General features: G+C 50.8%; 4 protein-coding genes across 4 annotated transcripts; 2 read left to right on the top strand and 2 right to left on the bottom strand.

Moving 5' to 3' along the window:
- Window positions 1–425: 425 nt before the first annotated feature.
- On the bottom strand, window positions 426–1,787 carry BCR38DRAFT_83325 (terpenoid cyclases/protein prenyltransferase alpha-alpha toroid). The gene is made up of 2 exons (XM_040865687.1): window positions 1,314–1,787; window positions 426–1,259 (listed from the first exon to the last, which is right to left on the bottom strand). Exons 1-2 carry the CDS (start codon window positions 1,675–1,677, stop codon window positions 634–636), a joined length of 990 nt encoding a protein of 329 aa, XP_040710717.1. The 5' UTR covers window positions 1,678–1,787; the 3' UTR covers window positions 426–633.
- A 4,839-nt stretch (window positions 1,788–6,626) lies between these two features.
- Window positions 6,627–8,615, top strand: BCR38DRAFT_83283 (Rho GTPase activation protein). The gene is made up of 2 exons (XM_040865686.1): window positions 6,627–7,579; window positions 7,662–8,615. The coding sequence occupies exons 1-2, from the start codon at window positions 6,994–6,996 to the stop codon at window positions 8,414–8,416; spliced, it is 1,341 nt and encodes a 446-aa protein (XP_040710716.1). The 5' UTR covers window positions 6,627–6,993; the 3' UTR covers window positions 8,417–8,615.
- Window positions 8,616–9,230: 615 nt separating this feature from the next.
- On the bottom strand, window positions 9,231–10,131 carry BCR38DRAFT_449206 (ribosomal biogenesis regulatory protein). The gene is made up of 2 exons (XM_040861273.1): window positions 9,376–10,131; window positions 9,231–9,307 (listed from the first exon to the last, which is right to left on the bottom strand). Exon 1 carries the CDS (start codon window positions 9,943–9,945, stop codon window positions 9,436–9,438), a length of 510 nt encoding a protein of 169 aa, XP_040710715.1. The 5' UTR covers window positions 9,946–10,131; the 3' UTR covers window positions 9,231–9,307; window positions 9,376–9,435.
- Window positions 10,129–12,102, top strand: BCR38DRAFT_449205 (mitochondrial ribosomal protein). The gene is made up of 2 exons (XM_040861272.1): window positions 10,129–10,937; window positions 10,991–12,102. Exons 1-2 carry the CDS (start codon window positions 10,304–10,306, stop codon window positions 11,764–11,766), a joined length of 1,410 nt encoding a protein of 469 aa, XP_040710714.1. The 5' UTR covers window positions 10,129–10,303; the 3' UTR covers window positions 11,767–12,102.
- The last annotated feature ends 461 nt before the right edge of the window (window positions 12,103–12,563 follow it).

Raw genomic sequence — 12,563 nt, 5'->3', positions numbered from 1 at the left:
TGAGGACTGAGGATTATTTTCGACAAGACAGACATAAACTCAGTATGTTCTCGCGAATGTTAGCTCAGAGTATGTAAAATTGTGTTATAAATTCTGGTCGCGCTCCTGCAATGTTAATTTACGAAAGCATCATTATCTCCTGTCCAAGGCAACTGCAGAATGGAGATGAAGATCATGTAACACAAATCTAGGACTCTCCCAAATATAAATAGATCCATTATTCTCTCGGCTGGAACATTTCGCACTCAATATGGCCGTCCTATTGCTATACAAAGTACTTTGAGTTCATGACTTGAAACTTGTTTGAAAAGCTCCTTATGACCGATTCCACATAGTGATGCGTGGAGTCCTGAAGGAACGAAGACAATTCTCTCTACTCTTGCCTTGTATCCTATCAAGCATTGAGATGAGGCTGGTAGGTTATTAGATGGCTAGAGTAGGTAGAGTGGTGGCCATCAAAGGTAGTTTGACTCTGTGGAATCTTATCCAAATGTTTGAGAACTAAACCTCATAGCACGGTGTATAGTACTCTTTTGTAGCGGATGCAAATAGTTGAAGAAGGAAAACTGGTTATGATGCTGCAACACTCCATGGCGAAGGGACGACAAGAACCAGCCTCAAAATAAACATTTCTTACGTCCGCGAGCCCAAAACGCGATCAGTCGTCGACTTTGGCAGACAATAGACAGGATTAACAGGCTCCAATCCAGGATACCCAAGTAAGGTCAGTCCAGTGATCCCGAAAAGGGTGTGCCAAACATCGACCATATTACCGGGCCTGTCTGCAATGCCACCGAGCTCGGGGTCTTGGCATCTCAGGATGAAAGCAATGAGAGCATCTCGGTCGATCCAGTGTGTGCGGCCAATCATTTCCAGACTGCTTAACACCCACCAACTATAGCACACATCTTCGTCCTTCTCCGGACGACCGTTGAGGCCGCCGCCAGCTACTTGGCGCTCACTCAGCCATTTCCCGAGCTTATCAACCTCGACAGACTCCATTCGACCTGCGATGGAGAGAGCAGCGAGACAGGTGAATATTTGTCCAGAATGCGTCTCGGAGCCGGGACTAAGACCGTAGCCGCCATCAAAGTTTGCACACGAAATGATGTAGTCTACAGCCTTGTCGACATCCACCAAGTCCACCATGTCAAGGAGGGAAAGAGCATTGAAGGCACCGTACAAAAACCGGGTGTCTTCCTCCCCCCATTCGTCACCTGCAAAAGTACCCGTTTTGCGATTCTGGAGATCTGCTATGACTGTAAAGTGAGGTCAGCCAGGGCTCTGAGGGGATGGGGAGTGAAGTTTCGAACATTTCCCGACGGCAGCTTTGCCCTTGCCTCGTTTCTCGAGATCATCGAAAGCATCAATCATGGCTAGGATCTGCACGGCACTGACGGTGTACAGCATGTGGGCATCGTGACCTGGAGCCGCGCCAAACCCTCCATTATCGTGCTGACAAGATAAGACAAAGTCAATGGTCTCCGCTCTTGGAAGAGCGTCTGGTTGACCAAGGAGATGAAGAGCTGTAAGGCCCCAGTATAGTCCGTTCAAGCGCAAATGCTCTGTCAGCCAGTATTCGTACTCATCCTTCCTGGTGTCAAGGCTTTGGATGTACTTGACATGGGCAGCTGTCGCAAGTTGAAGCTCGTCTGGGAGTTTGCTGAGGTTGGCCATGGTCACGGATGAAGTTTATGAAAAAAAACGAAAAAGCAAATCAGGCCGTCGAACAAGATGCTTCTTTTTGGGCACTTGACCCTAAACTCAACCTGGGAGTAATTGAAGCGAGACTTCGGAATCTGGAAGTGGGGTGACTTTGCAGGAGTTGCCGTTCAGCTGTCATCGGATGACAGCCCTACGATGGTGAGAATGATTGATTGCACGGTTTCAAAAGAACTCAGATCACAATAATTTTACCAAGAAAGTGATGCCAGCAAATGCAGAGAATGAATTTTGCTTTCAGCTTCGATTTGATTATCTTTCTCCTCACCCATGAATGCGAAATGGTCAGTGCTTTGCCGGTAACGATGGCCTACAGTGACTTCTGCCTGGTTGTCACCCCCAGCCAGCTTACCCATTCACCGCCTAGTTCTTGCCGGCAGAGTTACAGACAGCTACACCGCCCTGGAAAGTACTTAACCAGGTCTTACTCCCGGGGATTTCACTCGCTTTCCTTTCCTCTTTAGCTCTTCTTTGCCTTTTGGCTTAGGTACGTTTTGAACGCTCTGCCTCATGTTGTGTGCTATCACATATGCTAACTTCCGCAACAGATCAAGTGTAGTATCGTACGTATCCGCTCTTCGCTTGACGCGTAGGATGTTTCGATCATCAACTAACTGTCGCTCGCAGTGTTCTTTTCAGTTTAATCTCTGAAAGAGGTCTATTGACCTCAATCGTGATTATTCCAATTTTTATCACTGCGGAGTGTGTCCTCTGTGCTTGCACATGACCACACCGACCGTGTCCCTGATATTACACTGCCTTCAGGTGATGCGAATCTCGTTTTCATTGCAGTCTGGGGCTTGCCCTGGATGTGAAGAAGATGTAGTGTAGTGCCGAAGTGCTGAATTCAACAATGTCGGATTTGCCGCATTTTAAATTTCATGGTACCACATCGAGTTAGTCCCGCCGGGTTGGTGATGTTGGCCCATTCTCGAGCCTCCACGTCACTGCAACGAACCTGGGGAGTATCCACTAGACCGGCTACCGTACTATACCTACGATGCACTCGTGAGCTCCATGCTCATGTACATAGTATGACAATCACTCACAGCCGCCGGCATGAGGCACCCCTTCTGATATTTAGACATCCAATTGTAGCGGCGAACTGGCTTGCCTGAGTGTCACTGTAACATGGAGGCTTACAAGCTTGGGCATATCCGAAACCTGCTGTGCGATACCTGCCCTCCATGCCTGCAACCAAGTCAATGGCGTCAAAGATAGAAAGCTCCGGCGTCGTTAATGGTCACACGACATGTGGTTTGGCGGTGAGATTATCTCGATCGTGACACGAGGCTGACAATCAATAGGCGTACACCCATATGTTTCACAAGCACAACATGCGGAGAGGACGACATGTACGACCTCTCCAGGCCCATTCTCGCTATCTTTCCGCCTTTCTGACATGGATTTGTGAACAAATCGGAAAGCTTGCCGTGAATATCCAACAAATGAACCAAAGTGAGCACTTGGTTGTCATCGTCCAACCAGAGATCGCAGTTATCTAAATCTTTGTCAGTGGCTGTGGTTCATGGGCAAGGTAGCCATCATACGATTCTATTCTAATCAGGGACAGTGCTTCGATCATGGAAGTCGCACATGTACATTGAAGCTTCGATTACACAGGTTCATTGAAGAACTGTTACATTTACTTCTCTCTGGTAACTTAGATACAGAATCTAGACAGGCATGACCCTCTTTATGTGACGGCAACGCTCATAGACTGCCTCTATCAGGAATAATGACCGTGGTGCCATTTAGAAGACCTCTTGCATGGATATTCTGACATGGACCTCGATTATGTACAGATAGCCCAAAGGCATGCCCACTTGCAACAGAAATGACTCAATGTTGTGAGCTTCCAACGTCATGTCAAGTGGATCAACAGCCAGTCTGCCTTCAAGTCTTCGGCGATCTAGAACCCTCCTGCAAATCCTATCAGGTTCCTTGTCGTGTGCCCTCGGCGAACATAGGGCTGTGGGCAGTATATCGAGGTCCGTAAATATTTCATTTTGGCGATATGGCAAACTTACCATGTTCAACCCAACTTCGTAGAAGCGCTCAATCATGGAAAGCAGTCGGGTTAGGTCGGATGCTATTTTGGCATACATCCACAGCACTACGACGTACCTATCATTAGATTGTCTGGTAGGGGTGATCTAGCTATTGAACTTTCTAATGACTCTGCTGAGTTCGCCGAAAGAAATTGAGTTTGCTGCCATCTGTCATTATGGTGTTGGTCTGAAAAGGGTCAGATTCGCGCGACTGATGTTAACGAAACCAAACCAGGCTTCGCAGACCTTCGGTGTGGCGAGGCTCGTGACCATTGCAGAGGAGCATCGGTGTTTGGAAGGCTTCGTAGATAGCATTATGAGCCTCCAAAGCATCACATTCGGACAGCGACACTGAACATGAATGTATCGAGGCAGAACTTCGTACCGTCGAATAAATGCCAGGAGCGCTAAACTTGGAAAGGTAGCTGCGGTCAAGCCAACAAGCTTTTACATAGTAGTCACGGCTTCGGGACAATCCTGGTGATGAACCAGGGCCTGCCAGGACCAAATGAGGGGAATTAGAACAGGAGGATGTGCGCAGCATGACGTTTCAGAAAAGAATCCGTTTCAGAGCGGGTCTTGCCCCCCCACCTTGTCCATCTGTTTTCCGCACATTGTTCCTGCCAAGACTTCCGGGATGTATATTTCGGGCATCAATTGTGGACGGGCTTAAATCTACTTAAAGTAGAATAAAATCATAGACTATGCGCTGTTGCATTAGACAAGCTGGAGATGATCATTCAAGGGCGCTAATACCGAGCCGCCTAATTCCTAGAGAAAAGGACCCCGGACATCGAACAAGTTGATGCATTGTCGGACACCTCCCGAATTGCGGTCCAGCCCCATGCATGAGTATCTCATCACTCAACAACTTGCAAGCGTAAGGTTCGCCGCAAATCTTCTCGAACATTCAAACCGGACATGTCAAGTCTCACAACCTCAGCCTGAGTCAGTGCGAGCAGTTTCTGCTATCCGCCGTACACTTACTCTAACTGTCTGCACCTGCATCTGTCTCCATGGACGCCGTATGGTGGAGTACGTAAGTCAGACGACATCAAAGTACAGAGAGAGGGTAATACATATCACGGCCAATGCCTACATGAATGTCTAACGCCAAGTTTTGATATGTGCTTTAATGTTGATCAGGATACTTCATACTTGACATCAATTATTGGTGATGTGCATCCCATTGTGCAGTTATTCAAAACCCCACCGGCCAAACAATCCAGCATCCATAGCGCCCAGCGCGCAGCGCGCACTACCAGCAGGAACTAGACAGGGCGCAGCGGAGGATTCCCACTCCTTGCCTTGTCTGCATTGCAGAAACACGCACGGAAACATCGCCATACACACCCACCACGTCCACGGTGTACCCTGGACAGAGCTCCGATCCCACTTACATTTTGCCCCGTCAATCGGCATCGCCAGCCTGCCTGCCCTTGGAAAGTCTCGTTTTGCTCATGTCTCTGGTCCCTCTTCGTTTGACGTATGTCAATACCGAAATTGAGATTCCAACCATTACCCCCCTCTCAAGGGCATAGAGCTCTCTAGCCTCGAGCATCTAGCTTCTTCAGGGCCCTCCCCTCTTTAATTTAGAGTGCTAAATGTGCCTGCACCCGGGCGGTCCCTGTCAGGCTCTGGCGCGACGGTTGGATCTCTTGTTGCAGTGTCGCAGTGTCACAGATTCTCAATCTGGCTATTTTCTCTCAACCCTTGACACCTAAAGTCGGTACCTGATACAGCTGCTCTGCTGACCAGCCGACTTTTGTGCGGCAGAGCACGAATCAAAAACTTGCCTTGATATTGCCCTGTAGCGCTTGGTTTACGAAGTAACGAAGGACCAAAGGGGAGTGCCGCTAACTTCGCAGACACGGCCGGCCGTGCCGCACCTCCAGCACCTACCTGGCCAACATCGCATAGTACACTTTTTTTTCTGAGCGGACGGGGCATTGCTATTTGGTTCGTATTGTCAGGTACTCCATACCTACTTACTCGGTAACTCGAGGATGGGACGCAAGCGTGGTGCTCCTCAGCCGCTGGCCCTGGCCGAGTCCCATTCCCAAGGTTCTGAAGGTTCCAATTCTAGCCCACATGGCATTGGAATTGGGATTGGCATAGGCACAGGCACTGACACAGGCGACATGAATGTCTCTTCTCACGACCTTTCTTCTGCCGTCACTGATTTTACCGCCCTGGGAGGTCAAGCTCTTGCTAGTCTCCAAAGTCAAAGCTCGCCCGTGCAAGCTCTACCTGTTGTCGGCGTCGCTTCCAGTGGCAGTGGCGAAGATACCCTCCTAGCCGTCTCAACCCCAACGTCGTCCAAATCGTCTCGATCCCCACGATCCCCTTTCAGCAGATTCAACACTTCCAAAAAAGCCCAAGTGCCGCCGCAGTCCCAGTCCTCGTACCAGTCACAGCTCGCCGAAACCCCTCCGCAGCACTCGCCGTCTCAAACCGACAACATCCAACAAGAATACTACAACAACCAGAATCATCAACATCCCGACCCAGAGTCCCATTCCGACCATTCGCCGCATTTCACAGCTTCGAGTGATACCAATACCATTCACAAGTCGTCGACCACACCTATACTGCGAAACGGCGCTGGCCAATATCGACGTCCCACTACCGCACATCAACCCCCTCCCCATCGTGAGAACGAAAAACATTCCAGGAGCGCCAGCCGCTTCTTCAACTTCAACAAGCCGTCGAGGTCGACCCAGGGGCTCCACCAACCCCCGAGTTCCAACCGGAGCCAGACAGACGTTAGTTACGAGGCTATGTCCCGCGGCACGGACTATCCTGCCATGTCAGATCGGGTATCGAGTAAAACTTCTAAACATTCAGGTATGAGACTGTTACTGCCTTGCCATTGCCTTTTCTACGCCGCATCATCTGGTTGTCTTCGGAAACGGCTTTCTTCAGTCGTTGGAAATTGCCGTCAGTCTGCGGGTGCGCCTACAATCACATCGCTAATTGTTGTGTCTTTGTTACGGAAACAGATCAATCCTCCGCTGATTACTCTCACCAAAAAACCGGTTCTCTACCGTCGAGATCGGACTTGTCATTAGTATCGGGCAACGGGGAACTCGATTTGTCCAATTCTTCAAGAAAGCACAAGCCGAAGCCTTTCACCTTGCTTAGCCGCACCAAGTCATTGAAGGACAGGGAAGGGCCGAGTCCCAAGGGTACCAGTCCAAAGGAGCCCAAACCGGCAAAAATGCAGGAACCAGATCGGGCACTCACCTTTGCGGGTCAACAACCCCTGACGACGGCACCGCTGCAATCGGAGGGGCCCGACCGCTCATTCAGGCACGTTGTCAACTCATCAGCACGAAATCACTCGGCGGATCGAGCTCTGCCCCGAGACACGACGAACAAAGAAATTAGACAAGATAAAGACGTCCACAACTACAACCGAAGCCATCCCTCCTCCTTCAGGGACACCGCAGGCTCTGCCTTTCTTAGTGGACTAAAGAGTTCTGGCACACGCGCAGCCGACATGATAAGCAAGGGATTGTTTGGCAAGGGTGGGAGGAGTGGAAGCACGACCGAAAGGGAGCCGCATGTGGACGACGAGCATTACCAGTTGAAAGTAATCAACCGCCCGTTGGTGGAACAGACACGTTTGACAAGGATATCAAAAAAGTTGGAAGAGTCGCGGGATAAGACGGAATTCTGGATGCCGGCATTTCCATGGCGTGCCATCGACTATCTGAACTACAAGGGGAGCGACGTGGAGGGCCTATATCGTGTTCCCGGGAGCGGGCCGCAGATCAAGAAATGGCAAAGGAGGTTTGACGAAGGTGAGTATCCTGCGCGTCTTCTCTCTTTTTGTTTCTTTTATTTTCCTATGATACGTGGCACCGGACTAACGCGCAGTATCAGAATTCGACGTCGATCTGTTCGCGCAGGAGGACCTATACGACATCAATATCATCGGATCCATGCTTAAAGCCTGGCTACGAGAACTACCGGACGAGCTCTTTCCGAAAGAAGCCCAAGAGCGCATTTCTCGAGAATGCTCTGGGGCCGAAGAAGTGCCACAGCTACTCGTCGAGGAACTCTCCAACCTATCGCCTTACAACTACTACCTGCTCTTTGCCATTACCTGCCACCTGAGCTTGCTCCTGGCGCACTCTGACAAGAACAAGATGGATTTCAGGAACCTCTGCATTTGCTTCCAGCCATGCATGAAGATCGACGCCTTCTGCTTCCGATTTCTCGTCTGCGATTGGAGGCGATGCTGGCAGGGCTGCAAAAACGAGGCCAAGTTTATCGAGGAAGAGTACATGTTGATGAACCAGCCACCCCCTAGAGCGCTCAGTGGCGGGGGCAACCGCGGCCGTTCCGCGTCCAACAGCAACGGCGCGAACGGCACAAACGAGACCCAGGATGAGCGCAACATATCGTCTTCGGACAGTAGCAGGCAGTCAGCTCTGGCGCGTGAGCAAAATCAGCAGCAAAACGGCAAGTTACGGAAGAAGCCTATCCCGCCTGCACAGTCGAACGGCAGCATGGAGTCAAATAATTCGACCATTTCGACCAACTTGACTGTCGACAGCGACAGAGAGCTGCCAAGGAGGTCAGGAGATCTGAGGCCACTGTCACCAATCAAACCGCTCTCTCCTCTCGGCTTTTAGTTGAGGCCTTCGAACAAAAGGAGCACGAGACGAACCAAGATATCTCCAAAGCGGCCTGCTTTTCTGACATGCGAGACATGAAACCACCTCTGGCGGAACTGTATGTTTTAACACGAAGACATATTCTCACCCCTTTTTATCTCGACTCACGATTTTACGCACCGTTGACGATCATACAAATTTTCCTATGTTCGAGTTGATCAGCCTCTGCCGAAGACACCGAAATCTGCGCCCTCGGCATTAAATTTTCCTCTCGACGTTTAAGCGGTATGCAAGCATCTTGCCGGCGACTGGATAGGCACATGGGAGGCTATTTGCTTTTGGGTATCCAGACGAGGACAAAAGTGACGCAGGTTTTTGACACAGCGAACGGTGGAATCTTCAGAACTTTTTTTTCCCTATCGCGTCGCACCCGAGATTGATTGATACTTGGTATTTTTCTTTGGAATACCCCTTAACGCGCGCATTTTAATGCATAGGTTGAGAGATGTATGTATTTCGAGGATTGACGGTGGCTCTCGTCTGGTTGTGTTTGCCTCGCATTTGCGAAGGGGCTTGAAGGCCGCTGACGTGCGTGCCACTCCATTGTGTTTCATCACTGCGTGCTTCATCACTGCGTGCTTCATCACTGCGTGCTTTGAATACCAGTCAGCCAACTGAGTTTTGGCTAACTCTGGTAGGACGAATAGAGGAGCAGCGATGCTGGGAGTTGTCTAGGTTTGGCTGAGAGAAGGGAGCAAACTCGGGACTGCAAAGAAGTAGAAGGAGAGGGACGAAAAGAAGAGACTAACTGTACCATAAGGGCAGGCAGGAAGTTGGCCTGCATCGCTTAATATGAGACTAAACTGTCTTACGACTTGCTGATCCCCTCGACATGATAACCCTAATGGCCTTCGTCCCAAAATCAGAACCTGAACGCCTGCAAATGCTTTTCCCCCCTTAATGTCATTCTTACTCACATCATGGGTATCATTCCCGCACCATATGTAGTTGTCCTCCCCCCATACGGCCGACGCACATCACGTCCTCCGTTTCTTCTGCTTGGGATCCTTGCCCACCTTCTCGCCCTTCTCGTCCACCTCAACGACCCAGTCGGCGGGCACCTCGCCCTCAGGCCGCTTGCCCTTGTAACCCCACGTCTTCTCCCATGCACCTGTGTCCTCGTTGAACTTCTGGCTCTTCATGTGCTTCTGCTCGCGCGTCTTAGGCTTGATGCCCTTGCGCGCTGCGAACGCCTGCCATTTGGTCTGCTCCTTGGCCGCCGGCAGCGGCTTCTCGCGCGGCAACGGGGTTTCTGGCGCGGGAAGTGTCATGAGTACACCCGCGCTCGTTGATTGGATCGGCAGAGTCATCATCATTTGATTTATGAGAGCTTGTGCTCCATCGCGGGCGGTGGCGGCTAGGCGCTCTTCGAGGGATCCCGACTCTGGGGATGGAAGCGGGTTGGCGTCGGTGGCGAGAAGGAGGCCGAGGTCGTAGGTGTAGGGTGTGGGCTTGTCGACCGAAATATCGAGTTTCTCTGGCGCCATCTTGAGGCGTTGGGAGAGGTGTGTTGGTGGAGGTGGGATGGCAATTGGGATCCTGGGAGCTCTTAGAAGGATGTGTTATGCAGAGGGTGGTCGTGTGTCTGTCCCGCTCGTGTGTTGCGGAAAAGTTTTGTATTTTACCGGAAAAGCTACTGGGAGCTGCTATCATCTACTTCTGCAAAAAAGTTCAGATTCACACTCCAAAAATTGTACTTTTCGTCCACTATCCTGGCTTTATCGATAACATACCGGGGGTCGATTTCTCCGCGCCCCGAGACTTGCCGGCAGCTAGCTCCCAAATTTAACGGCCTAGGACCCTGGTAGAAACTCAACCTTTGACGGACTTTGATGCGACATAACGATGACAATGGCGAGTCCCAATTGCTGGCGCTGCCTCGCGCGGCCGTCTCAACGACTGCTGGTGCCGACTTCGATAGCAGGCCCCTCCACAACTGCGGCATTCACCACATCAGCCGCCCGTTTCGCCGGCGAGAGGAAGGAGGCCGGCGGCAACCCCCTCTCGCGACACATTCGATCGGGCAAGAAGCTTATTCTCGGCAAGAAGAGGCACAAGGGCGACAAGAGCAGCGGCAAGTCCGTGGGCGAGGGCGAGCGAAAGGCCTTCAGGAAGCGTATAACGCTCAGTAATAACAATGCCCTCGATGTACCAGGACTCGACGAAATCACGGCCGAGAACATGACGGACCAGGCTGCCGTGGGACAGGTCATGGGCATCCCGGAGGAGGTGATCGACCAATTGAGAATTGTAGAGGCCTTTAAGCCAACGCAGCAATGGGGCTTGTTCAGACGTCCGCACATGCTGATCAGACGGGAGACTGTCGACTTTGTCAAAGCCATGACGGAGACGGTGGCAAGGAAGGGGACGTTCAGGTCGGTTGTGACGGGGCCGAGAGGCAGTGGAAAGAGCATGCTGGGGCTTCAGGCGCTCTGTGCCGGTTTTCTGAACAAATATGTGGTTATCAATATCCCCGAAGGTACAATCGAACCAACCTGATAGTACCTCTGATTGCAGGCTAACCATGCTTAGCCCAAGATATCGTCAACGCTCACACAGAGTACGCCACCATCCCCAACACGAATATGTTCTCCCAGCCTGTCTACCTCATCAAGCTCATGCAAGATATGTATGCCACCAACAAGGAAGTCCTGTCTAAACAACAAGTCGGCCTCGATCACATGCATCTCCCCATCTCCGTCCCCCGTGGTTGGTCGCTCGCCCAGTTGGCCAGCGCAACCAAAGAGCCGGAATTCGCCTGGCCCGTATTCCAGGCCCTGTGGAAAGAACTGCTCCTCCCAGGCCGTCCACCCATTATGTTCTCCCTCGACGGCCTGAGCCACATCATGCGCCCGAGTGACTATCGCAGCCCATCTTTCGAGCTCATTCACAGCCATGACCTGAGTCTCATCCGACTTTTCGTCGATGCGTTGGGCGGCAAGACGCACTTTGCCAACGGAGCTAGCATTGTCGGTATCATGACCAAGGGCAACTCGCTGAAGATCAAGTCCTTGGAGAAGGCGCTGGAGCAAGCGGCAGCCGCGCAAGCTGGGCTCAAGATTCCACCCCGGGACCCGTTCTATTCCAAATATGACGAGAAGGTCTTTGAATCCCTGAAGGGCGTCGGTATATTTGAGGTCAATGGCGTATCCAAGGCCGAGGCGCGTGCGTTGATGGAGTACTGGGCTGCGAGTGGAATTCTCAGGATGAGGATTGATGAAAAGAACGTCAGTGAGCGATGGACGCTGGCAGGCAACGGAGTCCTAGGTGAAATGGAGCGGGCTAGCTTGTTCCCGTTGAGGTTATAGATGTATTTGCAAGTACAGACGGTGGAATGAAAAGGGGCGAGATGAGCATTGTATGATCTTGTACAAATATAGACGTACAGCTATGTAAAAATAACTGCTAGACAACCATATCGGTGAGGCGTTTCAATTACCCTGGGCCTGTGGATATGTCGCTGAGATGGTGAGCTAGAGGTAAAAGAGTCATGCCCTTAACTTAAGGCGATCAAAGTTCATCACGCACTATGAATCATATGTGACCGCAGTTTTTGGTTTGAGCTGGTAGATATGCAGTATCCCTTGACGAACCGGGTTGAGGTCTACTCCCACCTGCGCTTTAATGAAAAGCATATTTGGTACAGGATGGGCAGAGATGCGATGTCCTTTAGTTACGGGGCTTGACGTTCATTACTGACCTATGTATGAGGATGATAATCGGTACAAGGCTGATCAATAGCTTGTGTCACTTCACAAGGGGGTTAAAATAATATTCTGAACATGAGAACAATAGCTGGCTCGAATATTAGTAGAAACTTCGTATTCTTGGCTGAAGGTGTTGGTATCTGCTGCCCCTTTGTCTGAACGATGTTCGATACCATACTGGCGGAGATATCAATGATACATCTCGCCTAAGAGAGTGAAGGTTTAGTAGCCTATGCATAGGAATGACGATTGGTACAATGCTGGCGTAAACATTGCATTTCTTGCCAAAGGGGGTTGGAGTCTCCAAAAGATGTCGGAGAGGGTTTGAACACAAGTCTGGGTATGAGGGCAAGAGAACCCAATGACACATATCGTCGGCCCTTAGGCATCATTTATTT

Source organism: Pseudomassariella vexata (assembly GCF_002105095.1).
Source record: "Pseudomassariella vexata strain CBS 129021 chromosome Unknown BCR38scaffold_19, whole genome shotgun sequence".
Taxonomy (NCBI): Eukaryota; Fungi; Ascomycota; class Sordariomycetes; order Amphisphaeriales; family Pseudomassariaceae; genus Pseudomassariella; species Pseudomassariella vexata.
This window is presented reverse-complemented; position numbering and strand designations above follow the sequence as displayed.

Bases quoted from the DNA above. Each gene is read 5' to 3' on its own strand.
- BCR38DRAFT_83325 (XM_040865687.1), bottom strand. From the start codon at position 1,677: ATGGCCAACCTCAGCAAACTCCCAGACGAGCTTCAACTTGCGACAGCT. The intron at 1,260-1,313 runs GTTCGAAACTTC...CTCACTTTACAG, and splicing joins CAAAGCTGCCGTCGGGAAAT to TCATAGCAGATCTCCAGAAT.
- BCR38DRAFT_83283 (XM_040865686.1), top strand. From the start codon at position 6,994: ATGCAGGAACCAGATCGGGCACTCACCTTTGCGGGTCAACAACCCCTG. The intron at 7,580-7,661 runs GTGAGTATCCTG...GCGCAGTATCAG, and splicing joins GCAAAGGAGGTTTGACGAAG to AATTCGACGTCGATCTGTTC.
- BCR38DRAFT_449206 (XM_040861273.1), bottom strand. From the start codon at position 9,945: ATGGCGCCAGAGAAACTCGATATTTCGGTCGACAAGCCCACACCCTAC.
- BCR38DRAFT_449205 (XM_040861272.1), top strand. From the start codon at position 10,304: ATGACAATGGCGAGTCCCAATTGCTGGCGCTGCCTCGCGCGGCCGTCT. The intron at 10,938-10,990 runs GTACAATCGAAC...AACCATGCTTAG, and splicing joins GGTTATCAATATCCCCGAAG to CCCAAGATATCGTCAACGCT.